General features: G+C 43.0%; 7 protein-coding genes across 10 annotated transcripts; 4 read left to right on the top strand and 3 right to left on the bottom strand.

The window, feature by feature from the left end:
• Window positions 1-271: 271 nt before the first annotated feature.
• LOC117135261 (AP2-associated protein kinase 1) lies at window positions 272-11,269 on the top strand. Of its 4 annotated transcripts, none has more exons than XM_033295409.1 (8): window positions 272-764; window positions 3,405-3,538; window positions 3,602-3,735; window positions 3,811-4,363; window positions 4,432-5,009; window positions 5,511-5,809; window positions 5,865-6,095; window positions 8,300-8,476. In XM_033295409.1, the coding sequence occupies exons 1-8, from the start codon at window positions 602-604 to the stop codon at window positions 8,383-8,385; spliced, it is 2,178 nt and encodes a 725-aa protein (XP_033151300.1). In that variant the 5' UTR covers window positions 272-601; the 3' UTR covers window positions 8,386-8,476. The 4 variants fall into 4 exon arrangements, with proteins under 4 accessions (XP_033151300.1, XP_033151301.1, XP_033151302.1 ...); XM_033295410.1 differs by lacking the exon at window positions 8,300-8,476 and adding an exon at window positions 7,302-7,866; XM_033295411.1 differs by lacking the exon at window positions 8,300-8,476 and adding an exon at window positions 6,189-7,866.
• Window positions 11,270-11,778: 509 nt separating this feature from the next.
• LOC117135263 (homocysteine S-methyltransferase) lies at window positions 11,779-13,519 on the top strand. Its single transcript, XM_033295413.1, has 2 exons — window positions 11,779-12,570; window positions 12,676-13,519. The coding sequence occupies exons 1-2, from the start codon at window positions 11,956-11,958 to the stop codon at window positions 13,054-13,056; spliced, it is 996 nt and encodes a 331-aa protein (XP_033151304.1). The 5' UTR covers window positions 11,779-11,955; the 3' UTR covers window positions 13,057-13,519.
• A 1,175-nt stretch (window positions 13,520-14,694) lies between these two features.
• LOC117135262 (homocysteine S-methyltransferase) lies at window positions 14,695-16,899 on the top strand. Its single transcript, XM_033295412.1, has 4 exons — window positions 14,695-14,856; window positions 15,518-15,687; window positions 15,754-15,933; window positions 16,111-16,899. Exons 2-4 carry the CDS (start codon window positions 15,531-15,533, stop codon window positions 16,767-16,769), a joined length of 996 nt encoding a protein of 331 aa, XP_033151303.1. The 5' UTR covers window positions 14,695-14,856; window positions 15,518-15,530; the 3' UTR covers window positions 16,770-16,899.
• A 363-nt stretch (window positions 16,900-17,262) lies between these two features.
• LOC117148024 (NEDD8) lies at window positions 17,263-17,935 on the top strand. Its single transcript, XM_033315197.1, has 3 exons — window positions 17,263-17,397; window positions 17,537-17,667; window positions 17,728-17,935. Exons 1-3 carry the CDS (start codon window positions 17,380-17,382, stop codon window positions 17,831-17,833), a joined length of 255 nt encoding a protein of 84 aa, XP_033171088.1. The 5' UTR covers window positions 17,263-17,379; the 3' UTR covers window positions 17,834-17,935.
• A 163-nt stretch (window positions 17,936-18,098) lies between these two features.
• On the bottom strand, window positions 18,099-20,212 carry LOC117148017 (glutathione S-transferase C-terminal domain-containing protein homolog). Its single transcript, XM_033315185.1, has 4 exons — window positions 19,953-20,212; window positions 19,722-19,891; window positions 19,190-19,655; window positions 18,099-19,128 (listed from the first exon to the last, which is right to left on the bottom strand). Exons 1-4 carry the CDS (start codon window positions 20,094-20,096, stop codon window positions 18,151-18,153), a joined length of 1,758 nt encoding a protein of 585 aa, XP_033171076.1. The 5' UTR covers window positions 20,097-20,212; the 3' UTR covers window positions 18,099-18,150.
• A 1,747-nt stretch (window positions 20,213-21,959) lies between these two features.
• LOC117141857 lies at window positions 21,960-22,333 on the bottom strand. Its single transcript, XM_033305538.1, has one exon. The coding sequence runs from the start codon at window positions 22,318-22,320 to the stop codon at window positions 22,060-22,062; it is 261 nt and encodes an 86-aa protein (XP_033161429.1). The 5' UTR covers window positions 22,321-22,333; the 3' UTR covers window positions 21,960-22,059.
• Window positions 22,334-22,457: 124 nt separating this feature from the next.
• LOC117141865 lies at window positions 22,458-22,753 on the bottom strand. Its single transcript, XM_033305550.1, has one exon. The coding sequence runs from the start codon at window positions 22,645-22,647 to the stop codon at window positions 22,474-22,476; it is 174 nt and encodes a 57-aa protein (XP_033161441.1). The 5' UTR covers window positions 22,648-22,753; the 3' UTR covers window positions 22,458-22,473.
• Between the last annotated feature and the right edge of the window lie 3,149 nt (window positions 22,754-25,902).

Here is a 25,902-nt window from a genome sequence, read left to right as displayed (position 1 = left end):
CACGGTGTTGGCACCATAGCTAATTAAAACTGCGCGATAGTTTAATGCCAATGTAGCTATATATTTTATTGAATATAAAACCATGTTATCTGTTAAAATTGGATCAAATTACAAAAAAATTATAATTATATTTTATAATTTAGTTATAAAACTGTTTCAGTAAACGGGGATTTCCTTGTTTTCAGAATTTCGAGATTGCAACCAACCCATCTAAATATCGATAGACGGCTGCACTAGCCGCGGATTGCGCATCTGACTGCAGCAAAGCGCTCTGGTCACACTGGCCCACGAACAACTCGAGAGCAGCAGGAAAATCGAACAACTTTCTTTTTCCACTGCATTGTGTGTGTGCATGCAAAAACACAAAGTGCGCAGAATAGCTTTATTCAGCTAGCCGATACGTCTCGAAAGTGGTTAATTGGCCAGCGGCACCGACGCCCCGCCCACCGTCAGCCGCCCTCGCAAAATTAAAAATTGCCAAAAACACCTACGCGCAGGCAATTAAGACCGTGTTAGCTAGTGTGCGTGTGCGCTCGCGAGTGTGTGTGTGTGTGTTGTGCTGCTGGGACAGTAATCATTTTCTGGTGAAAATCGGTGGAAAATGAAGAAAATCCTGTCCAAGTTCGAGCGCAATGAGAACTCGCGACTGGAGAATCCGCCCAACAGCAGCAGCTCGTCGTCCTCGAACGAGAAGAACAGCTTCGTGGGCAAGGTCTTCACAGTGGGACGCGTCACGGTCACCGTAGAGGATGTCCTGGCAGAAGGTAGACGACTATATATACACTCTTATATCTGTGCTCCCATTCCCCTATCTGCAACACGTCGCCCGCGATTATGCTTATCACCTGCCTGATTTACAGGTGGGCAGTAGCCTGCCATCCGCTTTTCGGTTTCGCCCCTCCTCAGAGATTAGATAAACCCCTTCAGCGCGAGAACTCCCAATTGTGGGGCGTACTCAAAGCGCTTGAGAGCATAAAAATCAGCTGCGTATCCCCCATAATTGGGGGCGCCACTTGTCGCATTTCCGATTAAACATAGGATCCAAATCACATAACTTAAACGCTTATTCAGTCTTTACTCCCAATCATTTCTGTATAAGAGCGATAAAGTCGTAACAACTACACTCCGACTTGGATATATTATCTTCTAACAAAACTGTAAAGCATTTTAAATTATTTCATTACTTATGAATACTTACCCTTGGCAAAGAACTGAACTACATATTTAGGTCCATAACTCGGCTCTCTAATGGCTTGCAGATATTTTGACTAAATTTGTGTCAGCTTTAAAGAGTTTATTTTTGCCAAAACCAGAAATGCCAGCATTTCTATTGTGACAAATGGGTGTCCGCGTTAGAGCAACCCGACGGTTACGGTTCTGGTTGGTTTTTCCATGGAATACCCATTGAATTCCCGTAGCCACTACACATGGCCACAAATCAATTGAATCAATTATGTTAATTTAGCCAATGAAGCGGCAAGACCAACACTCATCAGCCGACTGTCTCCGACAGTCTTCCGTTTTTCACCTTTCGCCAAGCTAAATGGCAAAGTTCGTCCCTAAAGGAAATCGACTGGGCTGTGTCCTTGTCCTTGAAATGCGGAGTGCTCCGCTCCACATCATCCTGCAGTGCAAGTGCCTCCTTGTTGGCCTGGCACCAGTACCCTCCGCCCAACATTTGATCATCTAACGATTGCTCACCCACCGCCTGGCCAGCCATTCGCCACCTTTCCCTTAGCCATTACGTAGTGTTTTTTACTTTTTATACTTTTGGCAAGCAGACTCGATTCGTAATTTTGTTTTGCGCTGCGCTGGCGCCGCTGGCAAGTAGTCAGCTGTTGTCGGGGATACCCTGTAATTGAAAAGGCTATGCGTTTGACGAACACGGTTATTTGGTTAAAGTTTTTGAATTAGTTTAAAAAATTATCAACTAAATTATCTATTATTAACTAATTAATTTAATCCAGTAACGTAACTATTAGTATTTAATTTAAGAAAGCGAAAAAATCGATTGAATCTTTTGCAAATGCTCAATGTATAAAATGCGCTTATAGCCAAGTTTAAACGTTCGATATGCTGAATACCTCCAAAGTAACACTGTGCTCAATCACCTTAAATATTTACCTGCTTTCTTTGATTCGACTTTTGAGCAGCCAACAACAATTACAAATGACTAAGCGACAAACGAAACGGTTAACGAATGAAGCTTTCCCGCCGGGATCCCGCCTTAACCCCTTACCCCCCACGCGTAACCGCTTACTGCCCACCTTGCAGTTGACGCCCCTTCAGACGTATTTTCTACCCTCGTTTGGGTTCCGAATTGCCTTCTCGCTTTTTCTCGCATCGCTACAATTGTGCATTGTTATTGTTGCTTTTCATACTATTATTACTAGATGTTGTTGCTGTACTTTTTGCCAATGTTGATTTGTTGCTGTTGGCTGGGCAACCTTCAGCATTGATTAACATTTGACGCCATAATTTCACAAAGTCGAGCAAAAATGGTTACATGTGCTGGTCCGCTATTCACTTCTCTCTATCGCTTACACTGGGAGAAATGGTGTGTCCATTTACAGCAAATGTTCCATAAATATTGTCAGTATTAAAACATTCTCTAAATCGTCTATGCATGCATTGAGATCATTGTTTTTGTTTATATCCAATATTAATGTTTTTTCTTAGTGCCCACTGTTCCTATCTTTTTATTTTGCCACCCCTCCGCCTTCCCCCGCTGAGTATTGTTATTGTCGCATGTTATTGTTGTTATTTCTGTACGTGACCTTCAATAGTTTAGTTTATATTGCGTTGCCTTTTTATCGTACATTTTGAAGTGGCGCAAAGCGACAGGTGGAGAGGGCTGAAATGTGGGGGCATTCTACTTGAATTCTATTTGCAATACTGAAATAAACCTCATGCAAATGGCCTGTTAGGCAAAACATGTGTAAATCGTTCCATGGCCAGACAGTAACTGCTATCGCTCGAATTCGGGTACCCTCTACTATTTCAACACCGCGTGGGGGATATTTGTGAACGTGAAATTTTTATAGTAAAGAAATTGCATTATTATCACGTAGATATATGACATAAATTATGTGGGAAGGAATGGTCACAGATACGTGTGCTATAAAAATGTGACACATATTTCCTTTAATAAGCTAATTAGTTTATTAATTGAAAAAATTTGTTTTCTCCAGCTACTCCCTGCCTAAATAAGAGCAAGATAATCGTATATATTATGATTATACAATAACAGGGTATTAATGGGGTTTGGCTTACTCGCAGTTTCCTCCCCCCATTCAAATATGCTATGTTGTTTACAGCTGACAGCTGTTATGGATGTCTAGCCCGTCAACTTACCCCACTAATGCTCTGTTTTTCTCTACCCCATCTCTTCAAAACTCACGCAGGTGGTTTCGCCATGGTCTTTTTGGCCAGGGGCAACGGCGGAGGCAACTCCTCGGCGACTAAGTACGCCCTGAAGCGAATGTACGTCAACAATGAGCATGATTTGAACGTAGCCAAGCGGGAGATCCAGATAGCGGTGAGTAAATAAATCCGGACAAACAAACCTAATCTAATAGGACAATCACTTTCACTCCCCCAGAGCAACCTGAGTGGGCACAAAAACATCATTGGTTATGTGGACTCCAGCATCACGCCCACGGGAAACGGTGTGTGCGAGGTGCTACTCCTGATGCCCTACTGCAAGCATCACATGCTGGCCATGATGAATGCAAGGTAAACGAAGTGAATATAAAAATGTAGTTCATTTGATTGCTGAATTCGAATGTAATCCAATGGAATTCGCCACAGATTGCACGTTGGCTTCACGGAGCCCGAGGTGCTCAACATCTTCTGTGATATTGCCGAGGCTGTCTCTCGATTGCACTACTGTCAGACTCCGATCATCCACCGGGATCTTAAGGTGGAGAACATTCTGCAAACGGACGCGGGCAACTTCGTACTCTGCGACTTCGGATCGGCAACGGCCAAGACGTTAAATCCTCAACAGCACGGAGTCACCGTGGTGCAGGAGGAGATCCAAAAGTACACCACTCTATCTTATCGGGCTCCCGAGATGATCGACCTGTACGGGGGCAAGAGCATAACCACAAAGGCGGACATTTGGGCACTGGGTTGCATGCTCTACAAGCTGTGCTTCTTTTCCATGCCTTTTGGGGAGAGTACTTTAGCTATCCAGAATGGACAGTTTTCCATTCCAGACTCCTCAAAGTACTCGAAGGGCATGCACCAACTAATAAAATATATGTTGGAACCCGATATGGAGAAGCGACCAAACATTTGGCAAGTTGGCGAGGTGGCCTTTCGACTGGCAGGCAAGGATAATCCCATTCAGAATCTCCATGTGAGTAATGCTTGATGTTTGTGTGTTCAGATTCCTGTATGATAATCTGTTTGCTTATTTTCCATCAGAAAACTGCCATTCCAAACTTCGACCTACTGGTAGTGCCTCCGTTTGAATCGGAAGCTAAGAGAATTAGTGCAGCGGCCTCCAAGGCGGCGAAGGCGCAGAATGTGTCAGTTGTGGAGGCGGGAACCAGTGTAGCTCCTCGGTCTCGTCCTAAGGGTTCCTCATCGGTACATGGAGGAAATCCCTTGGGTCTCGGGTTGCCTCCCAGTCCCTCGCCAAGACAGAATATCACCTCTCCACAACCTCAACCTCAACCTCAACCTGTGGTCGAACAGTTCCAGGCCAACTTCCCAGCTATGTCACCTGCTGTTCCTCCACCTCCTCAAGCTGTTACTCCGGCAGCTCCTGCTGCCAGTAATCTCTTTGAGGCAAGTGGTTATCCAGATCCATTCAATGAGCCAGCTGCAGCAGTAATTCCTACTGAATTTCTGCCAGCAGCAGAAGAACCTAACAAGGAGGAAGTGCCTCAGGACTTGAACGTCATTGCAGGCACGCCCACCAAGAGCATGCTGACGCCGCCCAAGCCAAGCGGAGGAGGTGGTCATAGGCGCAACGTTAGCGATACCTCGGCCTTCAATAAGTAAGTTTCATATAAGTAAACAGAAGCTAATCTAAAATCAAGAATACACATTTTAATTCGTCAATTTTTTTAAGCACAAAAGTTGTGTCTTGTTATCGTTTTTTAAGTTTACTTGGTCAGCATCAATATTATTGCTTTCCCCCAAAGGTTTCAGCCTGAAAATTAAGACATATGGTTTCATAAATATTTAAATATTCTTGATGTTAGACATTTCCAAATGCGTTGGTCCTGCACGATCTGTATGTGTTCTGTGTTCTGCTCTTCTCTTGCTCTTTTACTCACTCTCTGCTTGTCTCTTTCTGTGAATTCCCGATCCTTAAGAGCTACAAGTGACCAGGATGAGGCCGATGAGCCACGGAGTCAATAGATTCTTTGTAGCCTTAAGATCTCTTGCATTCCCGAACTTACTTTTCCTGCTTTGCTTGCTCTTTTTCCTTATTATTAATTTTCTTCCATCACTCACTGATCATCTAATCATTCATTTGTTCTGTTGCGCTCCAGAACTTTTGCCAATGAGACAAGTCAGTTTCTGGCTCCGTTTAACAATAACTTGGCTGCCATGGGCGACGGTCAGCAGACTTTGGCTAGTGCTGCCTCGAATCCCGGGATATATGCATCTTCAACGGCGAACTCAGTCGCGGTATCCATTAGCGAATTAATGAAACCAGGACAAACGGCGGTGGAAAAGCGAGTGGAAGCCTGGAATCCGTTCGAAGAGGAGCAGCCCTTCAGCCAGATGACTGAGGACCACATCTTTGAGGCAGAGTTCGACAAGATACGACAGAGAGGCAGTCAAGGAAGTACGTTTTGGAAGAGTGCGTTTTAGCGCAATATTAACCTCTTTAATGCTTTCAGGCATCACAGCAAAATCGGCATCCACAACTTCCACGTTAACACCAACGGAGCAGATTCCCTCTGCGGTTGTGGCTCCTGTTACAGCTGCTCCTGGTGCAGTGCCTCCTCCGCCGATTGCTGCCGCTGTGTCTCCTCACCCGTCGCAGGTCTCCGAGGATCCATTCGGATCGGCGCCATTCAGTTTGCCACCCGGACTGCGCGAGAAGGCGAGCTCGCTGCGCAAAACCGGAGGTAAAGCATGAAATTCTACCTTAAATGTTTGCAATGCCAGAATACGTTTAGTTTTCCGATTGTCGCTTTTGTTCGCTCTCAATCTCAATCCAGAAAGTGAAAGTGATTTGAACGTAGACGTAGACGTAGTCTAAAAACTTCCTAGTAACGCTATGCTCAACTCAGCAAAGTGCCGCCAAGGCGATCTCCTCGATATCCTCCATCCAAGGAGCCGCTTCCAGACCACATCGGCAGCCGCCGTAAGATTCGATCAGCTCCAGCAATAAATTAACCGTATACTAGCCGATCGGTGCTCGATCGAAAAATCTAGCGTGCCATATAGATGGGGGAAGATCCCGCGAATACTACTTAAGTGCAATCAATCAATTTGTAAATACCCCATGCACCTACTAACCAACCAAAAATATCTCAACGAACCTTCTTAACTTTTGTCATATGAGTTTATTCGGTGATTAATATGTTTTCTTCAAAGTGAGCTGCAATTCCTTAAACCTATTTGGTTAAAAATACCACCAATCTTACGTTTTCCAAAAATTATACCCCTATAAAATTATATATCGTCATGAAAAGTTAGTTTTTTGGTAAACTATTTAAATTCCTTTATTAACTTTTGTTTATTTCGAAAACAAATATACTTTTTTCCCTTCCTCCATTTCTTTAACCATCATCAATCTGCGCGCTTCTAACAAAGTAATACTTGGTGCTGGTACTGTGCTTGATACAAATTATCGGAAAACCAACCCAAAACTAATAAATCATATATTTAAATATATTATATCTAGGTATTAAGTTAATTAGTTCTTAATGGTAATAAATTAGCGGTTGTGGTTCAAAAACTAACCAATCAAAAGAACAAATTTCAGTTATTTGTATTGTACAATTCATTGGCTTATTAGTGAATGTATCTACTCTGTGTGTAATTGTAAATTAAGCTAACTAAGAGAAGAACTAGAACTATTTATTCATGTTGTTGGCGTAGAGTGTGAAGTAATTCAATTCTACTGGCGTATACATTTTTGGCAATAATTTGCATATCAGAGTTATTACTTACTATACATACATGTGTTAAACGTGCAATTCTAAAAATTAATGCTAAAAAGATTATTATTATTATGGATCTGTAGATCTGATTAAAGCTAAACACGACACCAAACTTTATTAAGATTTATACCCTCTGATCGTTTTTCATTTCTGCTTTCGATGAAGTTCGCATAAAACTCCGATCTCTTCGGATTTGGCAGCAGACAAACAAACAAAAGTAATCCAATCAATTGTTAATTATCACTACGAGAGAGTCCAATCAACGCAAGACAATATACATATGTACGATCAAACTCGAGATAGTCCAATAATGTTTTCCGAATTGTCCAAATTGACCACTTTTGTTCTCTACACACAGACACACCAATTGAAATGTTCAATTAGCTTTAATTACTACTCTTGTTAATACTGTAAATAATTAAGCCAATGGGAGAAAACCCCTTTAAGCGTTAAACCAAAGAGCTAACACTTAGTAACTAGATTTACCCAAAATGAGCAACCGATAAGCTCAATGAAAGCAACAAAAGTCAGGTAACCAAGACACATACAATACAAGCAGATTATCAGATGACAGCAAATACAGAATATATCTATATATACATAAAGCACTATATATTTATACAAACCAATTAAAAAAGGGCGTTAGCTTAAGCTCAGCCACAAGAATTGTACGAGATTAAAACCAAAACTGAAGCAAAACTGCAATAAACTCTATATTATGTTTCAAAAACTGAACATTCACAAAATGTAAATCGAGCTAACTAAATTTATGGGCTGCACTATGATAAGTAAATGGTTTGGCATGCACAGCAAAACATTTGAAGTTATAAACTTTAGAATTGGAATTTGCCCAATTAATCAACAAAATGTTTTATGGAAGATTTTCAAAAGTCGTTGTGCATGCCATCAAATCAACACATAATTTCCCAAATTAATTGTTGGGTCAACATTACAACGTATTCCAGCTTCTATCGTCGCCTTCGTCATTCAACTAACCAAACTATTACGTATACGTCACGTTGAGCATAAAGCATTCATAAATCACTTAGTAACATATTACATTCCAGGGGATAACAACCACGTGTTCTCACATTTATCATCCATAATTAGTTGTAGAACAAACTGCCGCTAACCCGTAATCTCATTACCTTACTGCATAAAAGTCCTTCGCTCTCGTCCACAGCGAAATTCATCGGCGTTTCATCTGGTGGAACAGGAGGCGGAGTGGCCACGCCTATCGGCTTGGTAGCGGGAGGAGCAAACACCGCCACCTCATCCAACTCATCCAAGTGGATGCTCTCCCCCACCCTGGAGGTTTCCAGCGAAGAGAAGACCTCGCTTATCAGCAAACTCAAAACAGACTCGGAATGTGGAATTCCCGGCGCTGTTGGAGGAGCTGGAGAAGGTGTCTCTGGTTACGTTAAGCTACCTGTAGAAGATCGCAACAAGTACGAGAAGCTTCGCAGCAAAGATCAGCCGACTTCCGATGATTCCGATTCCGAGGCTTCGGAGTTCTTTCAACAAGACAGCGATGAAGGAGGTGGGGGCATCTTTAGGCAAATGCAGATGGTGACGAGCAATTTGCCGGAAACCATACATAAAATCCAACAGGTTGCCTATCACAAGGTGGACAAGACAGCGCATCTGCCAATTGTAAAGAAGCTTCGCGATAAGACCAAGAAACCCACAACAGCTGCCCATCAAGCGGCCCAACAACTAAATCTCATGGCTGCCGCGGTAGCTGCACAAGCTGAAGAAGCTGCCAAGGCGGCGGAATCCGACGGTGATTCCATCGGATCTGCCAGTGACCTGCGGGCAGAGGATGATGATCTATTTGACGAGAATCCTCGCCAGACACAAGCCAAGCAACGTCGTCCTTTGCCAACAGAAATGGATGGAATAAGCGAGTCAGTGAAGACCTGTAGCAGCTCTGCCTACCATGCAGAATGTGAAAGTGTGACCACCCATGAAGACGATGTGCGTAGTCGGGTGGTGGTGAAGGTGCGGATGAGGAAGAAGGATCGTGCCCTTGTGACTGCCACTGGCGACCCAAGTGCTCCGTCGGAAGAACTGAGTCCCACTTCCAGCGATCTCCTGCACAAGTTCGGCGATCGTCCGTTGCTGCTAGATGATGAATTGGATTATGGTTCTGGAGAAAGCAAGAGTAGCACTGAATCTCCTGTGGCTCCAACTCTGCCAACAAATCCCGATGTGCAGGAATCAGAGGAGGATGTGTTCGCCCTGGCTCCATTTAAATTACCAGTCGGAGTTCCTTTGAAACGAAAGACTAAATCCAAAGCTAAGCCCAAGCCGTCGGAGCCCGAGATGTGGACTTCAACACCAGTTAAAAGCGCCGCTGTCGGAGATCCCTCTACCAACTTTGCCAGTTTTCCAGCACAGCTCACGCCAACCAATAATATGGGGAGCTCCGCGCAGCTAGATGAGTTTAATGAGCCAATTTTCAATCCCTTCCAGGAAAACGCACAGAACACACAGTCAGAGGAAACTAATCAATGCGACCTGTTCGGCTTGGAGCCATTTCCACAGGTAATTCGTACAATCGAAAAGAACCCACAGCACCACCAGATCCACCAATTTCCCAGCCACAACAACAATAACAATGTGATCAAAGTGCCCGCCTCTGTATCTGTTGCTCTTCCTGCCTCCGTTCCTGTGTCTGTTTCCGTCAATTCGTCTGCCCCACAACTGGTGACCATAAATCACTCGATTATTATCAACAAAACGCCGGAGCCACCGATGAACTATAATAATAATAATAACCAGACTGCTAAGTCGAGTGGCACCAGCAGTGTCTATGTGAATGTGCCGTCTTTCTCCAGCATGAGCACCAGTTCCTGCTCCATTAACCAGCCACAATCCTCACCAGCAGCTGTGATTCCAGTTCAGGCACCTCTTCCAGTTCCAGTTCCTGCCCCTGTTTCCGTTCCAGCCGTTCCAGCTCCAATACCAGCGGTCGTTACCCATCTGCGTCCTTTGCTGCCCATTGCCGATAATGCGTATGTGCAAATCTCCCAAGATCGCTGCTCAGATTTCACACCGGACGACGAGGAGGAGCCCGTGGTGTTGCGTGATGCCGATGTGGTGGCAGACGGAATCGGTATACCTACCCCTGCGAAGCCCAAGAAGGAGAAGTCCCATCTGGCTGTGAGGGTTCTGCCGGGAAAGCTCACCCAAAAGGTTAAGGGGCATTCGTACAAAAAAGTAAGCGCGGCTGCCCTTGGATCCACCAGTTCCCTTAGTTCCGGCAGTAAGCAGAAGCACCAGCGATTGCAGTACCAGTCCCACGATGATGATGACGACGAACAGGATCAGGATGAGAATCGAGGAGCTGGAGGCGGCCGCAATTTCCAATCAAACACCATTCAAAACTCTGCCAAAACCGGCTTCAGCAATATGAGCTTTGAGGACTTTCCCTCGGATCAGGAAATGGATCGTCTGTCCAGGACCATTCCCTTCGAGGTGGTTAGAAACGAAAAGATGTTACTCGAGGCGGAGAAGAAGTTCGGCTCCCTCAAGCGACGGAACAACTTGTTCTCATAATGTGGACAGTGGGGCGAGACCATCAAGGAGACCTGAGACTGAGTGTTTCAAATTATGTTGGCATTTCGTTTAAGCTTTTCTCCGTTCCGTTTTTAATGTGGTTCCAAAAATAACCAATATCTGTATTTTTTGAACATAGTATTTATTCGCGTGTAGCAATGTTGAAAAGTGGCTAGTACCCATACATATTAAACACACAACAAGAACAATACCTATAACTGTTATTTAGTGCAAAAATTTAAACTAGTTTTAGAAGCGAAACATGTTTTAGAATTTATACAGTGCGTAAGTTTACCAAAGTTACATTTATTTTTGTGGCATTTTTCAGCTTGAAGTATTTCATGAATTATATATTTATACAAAACTATGTGATTATACACCCACACCCAATAACAACCCCAAAAAAACAATTTATCACCTAAGCCAATTGCATTCACTAACACACCAAGGTATTTAATAATTAATTATTCTATCCGTTTCGAATAACATACGCGTTTATGTTAGTACACCAATTGTTTTGCATTATGTATTATCTCGACTATATAAAATATGCATATTGTATTTATAATTTACTCCAGTGTTTTCTTTGGTTTCCTTGGGAAAACGCAACAAACTTGCCGCCCTCTCTTAAACAAAAGAAATTTTTAGAGTATCAACTGTATCAGCTGTTGGGTTGCTATAGACAAAAGATAATGCACAGACATCTGTTGCTTATCTAAAAAACTTATTTATATATATAATGTTGCGGTTAAGTACCTCATACAAGTTTTTCTTCTCGCCAACCGCTTGTTGCTATTTTAGTACCTTTGTGACATTAAATGCCATTGAATTTTTACAGTTTTACAGTAGTAACTGATCAGAACTCGATTCTTACGTGTTTTCTCGAAACATCTTTGATTCTTTATTAGTTAACTGTATTATTATTTAATTATATTATATGTATTATGAAGTGAAGTTTTCTAGCTACAAAATTCAAGACATATTTATTAGAATTCCAACTTATCGAGGGCTCACTGCACTCGTAAACAAAGAACAGCTGACATGTGTTAGGGTATGTGTAGGTTTTTGCGTTGTGGAAACTCATGCAAGATAAGCGGAAAAAGTTGCCAGCCCAAGCAAAAATCCGACAAAAATAACAAAAATTTCAAGTCGGCAATACTTACAATATCACGTATCTGTCAGATACAAAATTTTGTCGTATCGCGTAGTACGCTTCCAGAAATCTGCAGTTTAACGGAAAACGTACATCAGAGAAGACATGGAGGTGAGCCAAAAATGGAACTGGGACTCGAAGCCAATTCTGGTCAAATGCGGAGGATTCTCCTCGCAATTGGCCAAGAATGTCACCGAAAAAGTGGACGGTGATCCACTGTGGGGATCGCGATTCGATGCCACCAATCCGGAAGCTGTGATCCAAACACATCTGGACTTTCTCCGCAACGGAGCGGATATTATTCTAACCAACACGTATCAGTCCAGCGTCGAGGGATTCGTGAAGTACCTGGGAGTTACCAGAGAACGAGGTGTGGATTTGATTCAAAAAAGTGTGCAACTGGCCAAGCAGGCAAAGGAACAGTACCTAAGCGAAATCGGTTCTGAAGCGGACTCGGCTCTTCCCCTGATCATGGGCTCAATAGGTCCATATGGCGCCTATCTCCACGATGGATCTGAGTACACCGGCAACTATGCGGACAAGATGTCCAAAGAGCAGCTGAAGGCGTGGCACACGGCAAGAATCGAGATTTGTCTCGCAGCTGGAGTGGATGGATTGGCCCTGGAAACACTTCCCTGTCTGATGGAAGCAGAGGCAGTCACCGAATTAGTACTGGACAACTTTCCGGATGCCAAATTCTGGGTCTCCCTGCAGTGCATGGTGAGTAATATCGAAAAAATAATAACATTCTTTATACAAAACAAGGGTAATGAATATATAGGGCAATTACATTTAAAAACCACTTTTATGTTCCGATATTTTCAGGATGAAAAGCACTTGGCTAGTGGAGAAAGCTTCGCGGAGGCGGCTCTGTCCCTCTGGCGGTTGGTCCAAAGTCGGAAGGCCGAGAACCGGCTCCTTGGGATCGGACTGAACTGTGTAAACCCACTATTCGTGACCCCTTTGCTATCATCGCTTACCAAAGTGGCCGGTTCGGATCGCATCCCACTGGTGGTCTACAGCAATCGGGGCGAGATCTACGACGTCGAGCAGGGAGATTGGACTGGAACCGGCGAGGAGGTGGTCAAGTTTGTGCCCGAGTGGATCCAGCTGGGAGTGCGCATCGTTGGCGGCTGTTGCCGGGTCTATCCGACGGACGTGTTGGCGATCCGCAAGTACGTCGATGGCCTCAACATAAAGCCGTAATCGGGCGAGAACTCCGGACACTGATAGCAGCCTTGTCGCTAATGCGAAAGCTGTTTCGTGTGACTAGACCTAGACCTATTTAGTTTGCTAAATACATATACGCGAGTACTAGATGTACCCAGATCAGATGGCTTCCTAATCAGCAGAGAGTGGAAAAAAGCGTGGACGGCTGGCTGGGAGACAAACACAGATTAGGCGGGCGGACCAAAGGTAAACAAGTGGGCTGGGGATATGGACAGACGTTCGCCCAACGACTGTTTTTGCCAACCTAGCTCAATTTTTGAGTCCAAATCAAAACAATCTTCTATTCAATTATAACACAAAAACATGCATTTGTCCTTTAAAAAACTTGTGTTCTTAGCTTTTTATTTTTTATAGCCGGATTTAAATTCTTTAAAATTAATATTGTTAAAAGTGTGTATGTATGTACTGATTTAAAGCAATAAACTACAAAAGTATCAGAGATATTGGCTTTAGTTATCTTCAATATAACATATTTTTAGTACAATATTAAAAAAAAATATCTTCATTAGAGATTCATCAAATCTCATCACTTCTTATGTACCAAGGCAAATGCCTTCTGGTATGCAAGGTACTTTATGGAGAAGGGTATGCCCTTCTATTCTTGCGGTTCTCGACTTTATCACTGCAGTGATGATGTGCACCAAGAGTAAAGTGCACAAGGAGACTTCTATAGAGAGCCGCAGAATTGGAAATCTATTACGAAAGTCAGATCAGTACCAAATTTTTATGTTGATCGAATGAAACATACCGCATTTTCCAAAGATTAGTTTGGGAGAAAATGAGAGAGTGAAAGTGGGAGTATTAACATTTTTAGCTGTTAAAGCTTTTGAGAATGGTGGAGACACATGCACACCTATTGCACTCTGACCCAATCTATCAATCAGCCTAATCCGATACTTCGTTCAAGGTTTTCAAAAAACAAGATTTTAACGGCCATTTTCAAAATCTCTTTTGTCGGTCAATCGCTTTCTTTACATTTTTATTTATTTATTTATTTTATTTATTTGTTTTGTCCAAATATTAATCATCACATTCAGCTCACCTCTTTTAGATATGCTTTTATTTGATATATCTTATGTCTTATTTCAATGTTCATTTGCGATTTGTTTACCAGAATAGGGGTTAAATGTTGTTTTTCTCTTTGACATCAGTAGACCTATTTTTGGATCATAATCTATTGAGTGCGGTCGGAAGCTCCTCCATTTTCCTTTGAGGAGGACAGAGTCAACAACCAAGTACATCTTGAAGCGTTGGTCCTAGGCGGCGTCCAGAGGTTATCGACGGCGACTTAGCAGAGGCGACATCCCGAGCAGAGTCACTCGGAAGCCAGAACCACGCACTGCGGCGCTTTGACGATTTCATCAGCTTCATCAGCCTCGTGGAGGGGGAGTCGCAGTCCACCCGGACAATCCAATCTGGCTGGCCAGCGTCTGGCAGCTGTGCACCCGGCTTATCGCCCAGAAAGTATCACTTGGTGGTGGCACTCTCATGTTTGTGTTTGCCGTTTTGTTTTGTTATAAATTATTATAATTATTATTAATATTATAAATTTCGTCCTGATAAGCAGAGCCGCACAGCTGAGTGGCCCTTCGAAAAGTATAAAAGCCCCTCGACGCTCCGTGAAACACTTAAACGTTCGTCGAGCGCCCAGTGCGACTGATCATATCCACCGGTCCGAAAGATTTGTGATTACCACTTGATAACCAGCCCGTCTAGCGTCTAATAAAGTTGTTATTGAATTTGCCCATTTACAAGATCCATAAACAAGCTGTCAAGGTGAGTGCGAGACCTTATCGTGTGTTTGTCGCTTCCCCACCGATAGATTCTGATGACAGACGGTGTATACCCTATCCAAGAAGTATCCTTAAAACTGCATCTAAGGGATCTTATGAGCAATCTAAAAATGTTATACTTGGAATACTTATATTAAATATTAATATATTTTTTAATTTGGAACAAGAATAGATCTTGAAACGTAATAAATGATTCACTTTAAAAGATATATATTTCTCAAAAATTGTTGAGCTGATGTATATTTTGAATTCAGCATATGTTTCAGGCTTTTATCTCGCCATTTATTGAGATACGTAAAAATGTGACCTTGATTTTATATTTGTATACTATTCAGGGAAAGCTATTTGGAAATCGTTTACACCTAGAATTAAATCTTTTTTATAATAAATCATAATATCTTGGCTAAAGAACCTTGGCCTGTTTTTCTCAGTGTGTTTCTTAGATTAAGCCACTTGTCTTTGGTTCTTCCAAGTTCGTTGAACTAATAAATAGAGATTAGTGTTTCCGATACATTGTATCACATCGCCCTGAGTGCAGTGGAATCCAGGTGGCAGACGCAATATATTTGATTATCTCGCATCCCGCTGACGTAAAAATGTAACTAATAATCAATTTTCCCCGGATCATCCTCCACCCCTCTTAGTAATCTTTCAATCATGGGTTTGACGCGCGTGCTGGTGAAGGATGGCGGTTTCGGCACCCAGATGACCGTCCATGTGGGCAACTCTGTGGATGGGGATCCGCTCTGGAGTGCCCGCTTCAATGCCACCAATCCGGCGGCCATCATCAGCACCCACCTGGACTTTTTGCAGAGTGAGCAATTGTTTGCCGGTAGCAATTGGCAACACACTAACTGAATTTTCCCCCTGACAACACCAGATGGTGCCGATATCATTTTGACCAACACCTACCAGTCCAGTGTCGATGGTTACATGGAGTACCTGGAGCTGGACGAGGAGCAGAGCATCGAGCTGATAAAGAACACGGTCCGCCTGGCCCACATCGCCAAGGAACGCTATCTAACCGAGTGCTATCAGTCACAGCTGTCGGTGCAGGAGGGTAAGTGGACATCCATGACTTCCAGCTCGGGCGGGATTAATTGATATTTTAGATCGCATTTAGATTGTGGTCAAGTGGATGAGGTGGAAGTAACATTATTTTTAATACTTTCATACTAAACTATTTTATATATAGTAATATTTACCAATTATATATTCCAATTTATTATTTTTTAAGGATACCCTTTGATCATCGCCTCCATTGGACCCTTTGGGGCCCACCTGCACGATGGCTCCGAGTACACCGGTAGCTATGCCGACTTTGTGCCGGCCAAGGAGATTACGGACTGGCATCGCGTGAGGATCGAAGCGTGCTTGGAGGCTGGTGTGGATGCGCTGGCCATCGAGACGATTCCCTGCCAAATGGAGGCGGAGGCCCTGGTGGAGATGCTGTGCGATGATTATCCGGATGTGAAGTTCTGGGTGGCCTTCCAGTGCAAGGATGAGAATACCCTGGCGCATGGAGAAACCTTTGCGGACGCGGCGAATGCCATTTGGGACCTATTGGCTGAGCGAAATGCCCAGGATAAGTGCCTGGCCATCGGAGTAAATTGTGTGCATCCCAAGTTTGTGACTCCGCTCTTCAAGAGTTTGAATGGTGACCGCGAAGTGGGTGAGCAGATACCGCTGGTGGTGTACCCCAATAGCGGAGAGGTCTACGACGTGGTCAACGGCTGGCAGGGAAGGGAGCACTGTGTGCCCCTGGCGAGCTACGTTCCGGAGTGGGCGCAACTGGGGGCCAAGGTCATTGGGGGATGCTGTCGCACCTATGCGAGGGATGTACGCCACATCGGGGAGGCCATTCGCGACTGGAACAAACTGAAGAAGCTCTCATAGGGATGAACTTCTAAGCTGGGGATCTCAGTACCTTCGAAAAGAACAAAATAGTTATCTATTTAGTACTGTAAATAAATGTATTTAGTTATTAAGACATACAACTTATTTGAATAAAAAAGGAAAGACAAAAGTTGTTACTTTTTAATTTTTCAATATCCGAGATATAACATTAATAAACAAATTGCTAATAAACAAATCTTTCAAAAGAGACGCTTCCTATTTATTTTCAAATGTTAAAAAATGTAGTAATGGCAATCAATGGATTTTTAGCTTAACGTTGCATCTCATGAGTGAAATAATTTAAGGGGAATTTGAATTCTAAATATGTGGAACTTCTAACCGTAATTGTCACATTACAAAAAATTTACATAAATTATTTTCTCCTTCGTCGAAATGTATTTTTATACACGATAATTTTGTAGAGATGGAGAAAAATACTATATTTGTAATAGTGTGGAAAACAATCGATGGTCATCGATAGTGCTATCGATAGTTGCCAGTCGTACCAACGCCGAAAGTGACAGCCAAAAAAGAGAACCAGCTGTGGAGATTTGCAAAAATTTCGGCAATTTTGAATTTGTACAGGAGCTCCTAGTTAAATACACACAAAATGTTGATCAAAGTGAAGGTTAGTGCGGAAGATATGTAGTTGCAAAAAAGTAGTCGTGCCCAGCGGCACTCTGAACAACAACAAAATCGTCGGAAATTACAGTGAATATATGTGTGGCTGGGACTATTAATGTAAATATGTATTATCTTTCCATTAGACACTGACCGGCAAGGAAATCGAGATCGACATTGAGCCCACGGACAAGGTAGATCGCATCAAGGAGCGCGTGGAGGAAAAGGAAGGCATTCCGCCCCAGCAACAGCGTCTCATTTTCTCCGGCAAGCAAATGTGAGTTTTTCCGGCTATTGGTCATTGATTTTTGCTTATTTCGCATGCGATCCCCTCCAGGAATGACGACAAAACCGCGGCGGACTACAAAGTGCAAGGTGGATCCGTTCTTCACTTGGTTTTGGCACTGCGAGGAGGTGATTCAATCCTAACACCTTGTGTGTAACTAGCGTGTTAATAAGCGGAAAACATTCATTTAAAATTCACTCAAATATATTAAGCTTGAGAAGCGTCATATGGAGAAATAATATATGTAAACTAAAAAGCAGTCTTAAAAGTGGTTTAGAAAAAAACAAAGTGTATATTAGCATCGGAGGAACTTAGACAGAATGGATTGGGGCCAACAGGGTCCGTAATAAAACATGTTTTTTGTAAGCCAACATCTAAATCATTCGAAGAAAAGAAGAGCACTCCACAATGGTGGGCCAAGGTTTAAAGCATATCAAAAAGGCATTTATTTTGTCTCAGTGGCAGTTTGTAAGTTCAGTTCTGTTTAACAAAACGTCCGACTAGCAGGTGATTCTTTGGCGTGCACTGTTCGGGCTTTAAGCGTGTGAGAATGACCTGGTAGCCCGCCTCCTCCGCCTGAAGCAGGCGATCGGTGTCCACTACAGACATGCAGTGGAGTCCTTGAAGCGTGGTTTCCGGCTTGCAGTTGGTGGTCCCCATCTCGTGTGCCTGATCTGCCGAGTGGGCAATGTACAAGTAGTCCTTTGTGTCTAACACCTTTTGGAACGCTTTGCTCAATGGGTACGAAATGTGAGGCATGGGCTGCAGAGAACCGTAGCAGCAAGGACAGCAAACAAAGTGTGCCTTGGCTCTACGGCACTGCTGCAAAACGATGTCTGTGGCCGTTCCACAGGCGTGCAGAGAGGCCCCGATCTTGAATCCTCCGACAAAGTAATCTATGTTGCATTGGTAAAAAACGCAGTTGGTCAAGCCCAATTCGTTTGATCTTTTCTGAGCTTGAAGCAGGGAGAAAGCTTTGTTTTCCATCACAATAATGGTACAATTTGGCAGTTTGAGGGCCAGCAGTATGGCCAAATGCCCTGTACCGCTGCAGAAGTCCACAATGCGGTCGCCCGGTTGAGCCAGGGAAACCACCGCATTGGCCAAGTTCTCCAGCTGCTGCCTCTTGCGCTCGAGTCGCTCCTTGGGCAGCGCTGAACTCTTAGCATGTGTGGGCTCAATATGCTCCCAGTCGATCAGCTGCTGGCCATAGTTGTGCTCCGAATCGGAATTAAATTGCAGTTGCAGCGAGGAAAGCTTACTTAGAGCCGCTTCCAACTCCAACTGACTGGTGTAAATCCGATTTCTGGGCTTGTAACGTTTGGGATCGGCTTTGTACAGACTGGTGGCCTCGCAGTCGGGGATTCCCAGTTCACCGGGAGGGGTCTTAACTGCTTGCGGCACATAAAGATCCCTTAGAACCCTGGCGCACTTATCGTTGAAAGAGTCGATCTAAAACATATAATGTTAGCTATAATTGCTCTAGTTACTTTAGTAGATCAAATTTACAAACCTCGCTGAACCAGGTACTAGTGAGTGGAAAATGGGGCAGCATCTGCCCGCAATGCTGGAAGACAATTCTTAACAGGGGATACAAAATTATATCCGCAATTGTAAAGCTGATGCCCTCGGCGAAGCGGTGCTCAATAAGCAGCTCTTCCTTAGGTGTAGTGCACTTGATCTGCACTCGTTCTCGCCTCTTGACTTTGTCGCCATTCTCAGTCTGATTGGCCTGCTCCCTAGCCTGTTTATAAATGTTATGCATCCTCACCGGTTCGTTCATGTGCTGCTCGAACCTCACCACTTCTTGTGGGACGGATTCCAAAACTTGTCCACTATGAAGCTTACTGACAACAGCCACTACATCCACCTCACAGAACTTAGTCCAAATCGATGCTTCTGACGGAGCCAAGAGGCAGCTTCCCTTAAAACCTAAAAGTTTCTTGAGTTCCTCATTTGGTTGTCTTGCAATAAGCTCTCTGAAATAAAGAAAAATATTAGGTTAATATGGATTCTTTTAATTACCAATAAGCACATTAACCAACCGGCAAACAGCACACGTTCCTGCTATGAAAGTATTTCCGTCCTTCTCGTAGATTGGAAGTTTTAGATCCTGGATAGCAGGCAAGGATGCGGCATCCCTGCACGTGATGTGCCGATCTGTCAGTTCCTTTTTGAGTTGCGAACTCCGTAAAGCTATTTTACCGCCTTCGATCTGAGATGGTAACAATTATTAACAATCTTTAATTGAGCTACAAAAATGTATTGTGGCCAACCTTTGTAGAAACGAAGTTCACTCGCACATTTTTGGGATCTTTTACAAATTTGTATGTAAACAAAGCCAAGAACGAGGACACACTAGTATAAATGGTGGTCTCTTTTTGAGTGCTGATCTCGATCTCCAGGTACAACTGATCCATAGTTTCATTAACCGATCATCAAAACAAATTGGAAACTAAACGAAAATCGAAAATAAAATAAATGAGCGAGAAAATTATAAACCAGCTGGGGGCCAAAAAGGAAAGAGGAAGAGTCATCGGCATTCACCTGTCATTTTAGTTGGCGATAGGTACTTGGGCTATCGATTACTAATCGGACTTATGTTTGGCGCACTATTTCAATTTGAAAACCATTTCCACTTGCCTTAATTTTTTTTTTTTAAGATTTCTAACTTACAATTCAACTATAAATTATTGTTATATTAAAAAAACATGGGTTCTGAAGCGCACTTAAGAATATTTGTAATAAAGAACGCATTTTTGAATACTGTATTTTGAATATGCCCTTTTTATTTCGATGTATTTATGCTATTGTTCTCAATAAAATAAGAAAAATATTTCTGAAATCCCATCCGAACGCAGACTAGTTTCGGCTCGCCCTAAGCAGAGACCATCCTCCTTTTTATGTTTCTGCCGTTCCCATTCTTATTCCCACTAGCTTCCCCTTTTAGCCCGTTCCCATTGATGGCTAAAAATAAAGAAATGCTGCTGCCGCCGTTCTTCTGGCACAGCAAAAAGGGCAACATAATTGTGGTTATACACTACCGTTGGAAGTAGTACTGCCGCTTTAATGATCAAGTTGGGTTGCGGCGATTTAAGCCATGTGGGTTTTTGTAACGTTTAATAAGCAAAATCTCCATTAATAAACTAAAACTAAACCTAAATCAATTTCTATTCTATTTCTAATATTAAACACAACTTGGTCTTTTGCAATAGTAAGTATATATAAGATATAACTTTCTAAATCTTTTAACTTACAAAGATCGAGACAAATTAGGAATGTAATGATTTCAAAATTTGGGACCTGCTTAAATGGAAGGGTATTACCCGCCCATTGATGGCGAGATAATTTTAGCCATTCCGAGGAACGATGGCCCAAGGAATGGGGAACGGGCATACGGTAATGGTAATGGTGATGTGGAGTGGGAGCCCGACCGAATGTTGCGACGGCTTCACTTACCTGCTGCACTTTGCTGCGCGCCTGCTGCGATTTCTAATCGAAACGAAACCTTCTACCCTAATGATGGCCTCGGGGAATAACCTTGGCCCTTTGTTAGCTGAAAAATCGGAGTTTTTAATCGTTTTTTGGATGGGGGACGAGAACTCGATGATGCCACATATAACTTGCAACATGCTGCATGTATGAGATCGCTGCGCTTCAATAGCTGTTCGCCTGCTCGAAGTTGTTCCGTTAAAATCTGTGCTAGGGCAGAGGCCACAAAATGTTGCACAAAGGGCCGGCAGCAGTCGTCCCGCTCGCACTCGCGTGCTCCTTGCGAGCCCTTCGCCATGCGATGCAACACCCAGCACTCTGGTATCTGGCCCTCTCGCTCGCGCTTAGAATTACTTCTTGCTTGGAACGGCATGGGGAACACAGCATGGGAATGGGAATGGGAATGGTAGTGGGAATGGGATTCGGGAAGTGGCAGCGGGAAGGGGCACTGTGCTCTAACCGCTTTCCAGCGCTGCTGCTCGCCTGTTCCCGGACACCATCGAAATTTCACATGTATTCCCACGGCCTGAATTTTCCCATGAAGAAGAGGAAGAGGATGGGCAGAATTTCAACAAGAGACAGCCGGAGAATCGCTCACATACACACTCTGCCTCTTTTTTCCGTGTTTTTTTTTTCTGTTGCATGAGTCTGCTCCCAGGGTCGATGCACTGAAAAATAATACCCCTTTAATCCTGAAAACGATTTATTATTTAATAGATTAAAAAATATATGTAAATAACAAGTTTAATATTTTGATCCACACCTTTTGCAACATTGAAATTTATATACACATTTATTTATATTATTTATTTTCTTACAGCATACTATTAATTGTCCAAAATGTAAAACTAATCTGGAGTATTATCCTTCCTTACTTTGGTTTGATTTCGTTCAGTGTATGGTTCTTCCGTTCCTGCGGCTCTGATGGTCGTTTTGTTTATGCTGCTGTTGCTGATGATGCTGCCCCTTCTCGAATTCCCATCGCCCTGCTGCTCCTCGACCTCCTCCCGATCCATGGCAGTGCCCCAAGTCCAGACTGGTCCTGGTCATGGACCCTTGTCCTCTTCGTACTTTACTTCTGCATCCGCTTGGGCTAACATCTTCTTCATCTGCCTCGCTCGAATCGCGTCCCTCCGCAGCTTCGCATTCCATTTGGTGTCCAAGTCTGGCTTCTTTAACCTCTCCTTTGCTGAGGCTTCTGAATCTGTGGCACTGTGGAGCGGTTTAGAAATAACATAGAAAACTACATAGCATCTACAAAAGAGATCCAAATAGCATATCATCTAAAGAAATTGTAAATTGGGATCAACAACTTCTCCTCAAGGGCGGCGACCACAGGCGGTACAAGAAGTTCCCGATGGCCGAAATCAAAGTCGTGGTCAAGTGTACACTATAATGCAGTGGAACGTATAAGAATTCTAGACCCTGGAGAGGATTCGCTCGTATAGAGTGGATGTTGGAAATTGGTACTATTGCCATGGTCGGGAGTGCAGGGACACGGAGAGAAGGTGAGGAACAGGATTTAAAAAACCAAACGCTTTAAATTTTGAATTAGAATAAAAGTCATAGGAGGAAAAACCTACTGTGAAGAAGTTTAGAAATAAGCCACATGTTAAAATTTGATCATGGTTCGGTTACATCTTATACCCACTGTGCCACACAAAATGCGGCCTTGGTAAGCTGCAGGAATGCCTAAGCAATTGCGAGACAACTGAAGCCACTTCCTCCTCATTCGGCTCCCCCTCAATCTCCGGCCCCTGCCCCACGTCCTTGTACAAGGCCTCTTCTAATGGTAGCTCCACCGTTGTCGTGTCTCCACTCATCATCGTCCCCCGCAGTCCCCTGCTCGTTTCAGCAACTTCGGTTTCCGATAATGTGGCATTGACTTGGCAGCAGTTATTCCAGTTATTTGTGCCACACTTTGCCAGACATGCAGCCATATGCTCGGGCTACTGCACTCCTGGTCCGTCGATATGTTCAAGGATTTTTTCATGTTTCCAGGCAAGCCGTTGACGTATGTTGCGTCCTGCTCTAAAATTTGAGCTCAGAGTTACCTCAGAAAATTTGCTAGATTGGGAATGTGGATATCTAATTTTGAGTGGGAAAATCAGGAAGTTTTGAAATTAGGTTCGGTCATGATTGGAGAAGAATGGATGTTGGATGCAGGCAGTTCATAAATTGGTTAAGTGTAAACATGCCAACTTTTTAGACACAATTGAACCAAAGACACTAGAATAACCTGGAGCCACCTCTAGAGCCACGGCCAAAAAATCGCGTGCCAAAAATTTGTATGGCCGTTACGCATCTTGTTATTCTAGTGTCTTTGATTGAACTCTACGGCACCTCCTCAGCTGTGTAATTCGTCCGTATGAACGTCGAGATCTCAGGAACTATATAAGCTAGAAGCTTTAGATTAAGAATAGAGACAGAAGATTTGGTTTTCCCAAAAAAATTTGACAGGGCAACTTTTGAGAAGTGATTTAATTTTTTAATTAAATTAAATAATTTTTTCAGTTGTTTTGCCAATTTCGATAGATATGGCGAAAACATTTTGTGCGCGTCCACTCTGACCCCTGAAAACATCCCACCAAATATATCCTGTCCACACCTTAGAGCATTAAAATTAACTTTTTCCCCAATTTCTACTGATATTCCTTGAAAATGTTGAACATTTTGAAAAATGTTTTGATATTTTTTCATATTATTATTAGTCGTGTGAGTTTCTATCAATTTGAAAGAAAACTTTTTGCTACGGCCACATTTTTGAATTTTTTTTTGGATTAAATCAGTTGTGGTTCTATCGATATGGCGAACCACGCCCGCTCTGACCCCTAACAATAGCCCAATATATCCCATCCACACCTTAGAGAATTAAAATTAACTTCTTTCCCAATTCTACCGATATTCCTAAAAAATTTTAATATCTCGGTCCCATTCGGACTAGCTATGTAACGGGTATCGGATAGTCGGGGAACTCAACTATAGCGGTCTCTCTTGTTTTTTATGATGTACGTCTTTATAAGATCCCACAGCTTTGAGCGACAACAGTAAGCATCGGTGGAGTGGAACCTTTGGTGAGAGTAACTTATTATATATTTCCTATTATTTGTTGTACCACGCTGCGCCTCTGCGGTTTTAGAAATGTTGACATAAAGGAAATCGATTACCGTCAAAATTTGTAGAGCCATGAAAACCAAAATTGTCGCGAATCAGATTAAAGCCATTTTTCCAATTCTTCAATTGTTCTGTTTACGTGCCCTGTTCTGTCTCCCCGTATTACTTATAATTTAACTTAACTTAACTTATTGATACACTCGCCTACCAAAGAGATAATTCAAGACAGACTTTGTAGGCGGAGGATCGATCAACAATAATGCTAGCCTATTCCCAATTTGGCCAGGGTAATTTGTTACACAACTAAAAATAAAATATACATAATTTTAATGGTGCAAAATGTGCGTCGTTTATTTTGTTTGATACTTAGAACAAGTAAACAAAATTTAATGAGAATTTTATTTTTATTTGATGGTTGCTAAAATCAAGGCTTAATAGGTGTGGCTCAATTATGTTGGAAATCTGAAATGGTTTAAACTCGACTTATGATTTCCCAAACCAAAATTAGACACCGGGCATAAGAAGTAGAAGGGGAAACCGCAGAGAGAACTCAAATATGTATTCTGCTCCGGAAATGCCGAGTCTAACTCTATCCACCACTCAATTCGCGGAATGATTTCCCCAAAACCACCACTCCACCCTCACACGTTCATACATACATAGTACACCCTCTCAAAGCGACTCCATGGCGAGGCAACAAACAAACAAACAAGCACGCAGACAAACAGACTGACTGACAGACAGACAGACAAACACACGCCGTACGTGGGCCTGAGAAATTCACACTCAGTTGAAACGGAACGAAATCGGAGGTCGAGTGACTGGCAACGCGATAAATCTCATGGGTTGCTGACTGCGGAGTCTGGCCGCCTGTTCGTTAGAGTCCATGAATCGAAATTGTGTGGCTCAAGTGACGACGGTGTCTTTTTCGACTTCGTTCTCCCGTTCTATGCCTTAATTCCAAAATTAGTGTTGGTTACGTTGCACTCGCTTCAATTGACGAGTGCGATACTCGCATGAAGATGATACTTTCCGACTGGGAAATAACTTGTTTTTAATATCTGGCGGTAGGTAGGACATACTTGGAAAACAAAAACATATATGTACTTGCTGCTCAAAAGTTGAGTTTGGGGCGGAGCTAGTACCGACTCCGGGCTCGGGTTCTTTGCTTGCGTCTTTTTCGCTCCGCCGGCGCTTCCGATTCGAACAACTAGAGCAGTGAGCAGCATCATTTAGATTTAGACCGGAATTGTAACAGGCGCACAGCGCCGATAGACCGGTTCATCGACTCGCCGCGATTATTCTCGCCCTCTAGCTGTCCCGCTCTGCCGGAGCTCGGGTTGTCCCGCTCGCACGCGGTGAGCTTTCGCTTGGAGCTTCCCGGTTAAGCGCCAATTTTAAAGGGCATTTTGTAATCCTACAACTTCAATTTGGCGTTCTGTTCTTCTCTTTTGCTGTTTTACTTTTCTTTTTTTTGTTTCGATAAATTATAAATTAACTTATGGACAATTTTTGTAAGCTTTAATGCGAAATAATTGTGTTTGGTATTTTTTCAGTTTATTTTGTTGAATACTCAAAAAATTGCTCTTACGATTGAATTTACTTTTAATATCGATTGAG

The sequence above is a fragment of the Drosophila mauritiana genome, chromosome 2L (genome assembly GCF_004382145.1).
Source record: "Drosophila mauritiana strain mau12 chromosome 2L, ASM438214v1, whole genome shotgun sequence".
NCBI classification, from domain to species: Eukaryota; Metazoa; Arthropoda; class Insecta; order Diptera; family Drosophilidae; genus Drosophila; species Drosophila mauritiana.
Note: the sequence above shows the minus strand (reverse complement) of the source record. Positions and strands in the feature narration are given on the sequence as shown.

What these genes read in the sequence shown, in the direction of transcription:
- LOC117135261 (XM_033295407.1), top strand. Translation starts at nt 602, where the DNA reads ATGAAGAAAATCCTGTCCAAGTTCGAGCGCAATGAGAACTCGCGACTG. An exon ending in GATACCTCGGCCTTCAATAA is followed by an intron (nt 5,010 to 5,510) that starts GTAAGTTTCATA and finishes GTTGCGCTCCAG; the next exon opens with AACTTTTGCCAATGAGACAA. An exon ending in ACAGAGAGGCAGTCAAGGAA is followed by an intron (nt 5,810 to 5,864) that starts GTACGTTTTGGA and finishes TAATGCTTTCAG; the next exon opens with GCATCACAGCAAAATCGGCA.
- LOC117135263 (XM_033295413.1), top strand. Translation starts at nt 11,956, where the DNA reads ATGGAGGTGAGCCAAAAATGGAACTGGGACTCGAAGCCAATTCTGGTC. An exon ending in GGGTCTCCCTGCAGTGCATG is followed by an intron (nt 12,571 to 12,675) that starts GTGAGTAATATC and finishes CGATATTTTCAG; the next exon opens with GATGAAAAGCACTTGGCTAG.
- LOC117135262 (XM_033295412.1), top strand. Translation starts at nt 15,531, where the DNA reads ATGGGTTTGACGCGCGTGCTGGTGAAGGATGGCGGTTTCGGCACCCAG. An exon ending in CCACCTGGACTTTTTGCAGA is followed by an intron (nt 15,688 to 15,753) that starts GTGAGCAATTGT and finishes TGACAACACCAG; the next exon opens with ATGGTGCCGATATCATTTTG. An exon ending in ACAGCTGTCGGTGCAGGAGG is followed by an intron (nt 15,934 to 16,110) that starts GTAAGTGGACAT and finishes TTATTTTTTAAG; the next exon opens with GATACCCTTTGATCATCGCC.
- LOC117148024 (XM_033315197.1), top strand. An exon ending in ATTTTCTCCGGCAAGCAAAT is followed by an intron (nt 17,668 to 17,727) that starts GTGAGTTTTTCC and finishes GATCCCCTCCAG; the next exon opens with GAATGACGACAAAACCGCGG.
- LOC117148017 (XM_033315185.1), bottom strand. Translation starts at nt 20,096, where the DNA reads ATGGATCAGTTGTACCTGGAGATCGAGATCAGCACTCAAAAAGAGACC. An exon ending in GGAACGTGTGCTGTTTGCCG is followed by an intron (nt 19,656 to 19,721) that starts GTTGGTTAATGT and finishes TCTTTATTTCAG; the next exon opens with AGAGCTTATTGCAAGACAAC. An exon ending in CTAGTACCTGGTTCAGCGAG is followed by an intron (nt 19,129 to 19,189) that starts GTTTGTAAATTT and finishes TATATGTTTTAG; the next exon opens with ATCGACTCTTTCAACGATAA.
- LOC117141857 (XM_033305538.1), bottom strand. Translation starts at nt 22,320, where the DNA reads ATGGAATGCGAAGCTGCGGAGGGACGCGATTCGAGCGAGGCAGATGAA.
- LOC117141865 (XM_033305550.1), bottom strand. Translation starts at nt 22,647, where the DNA reads ATGGCAATAGTACCAATTTCCAACATCCACTCTATACGAGCGAATCCT.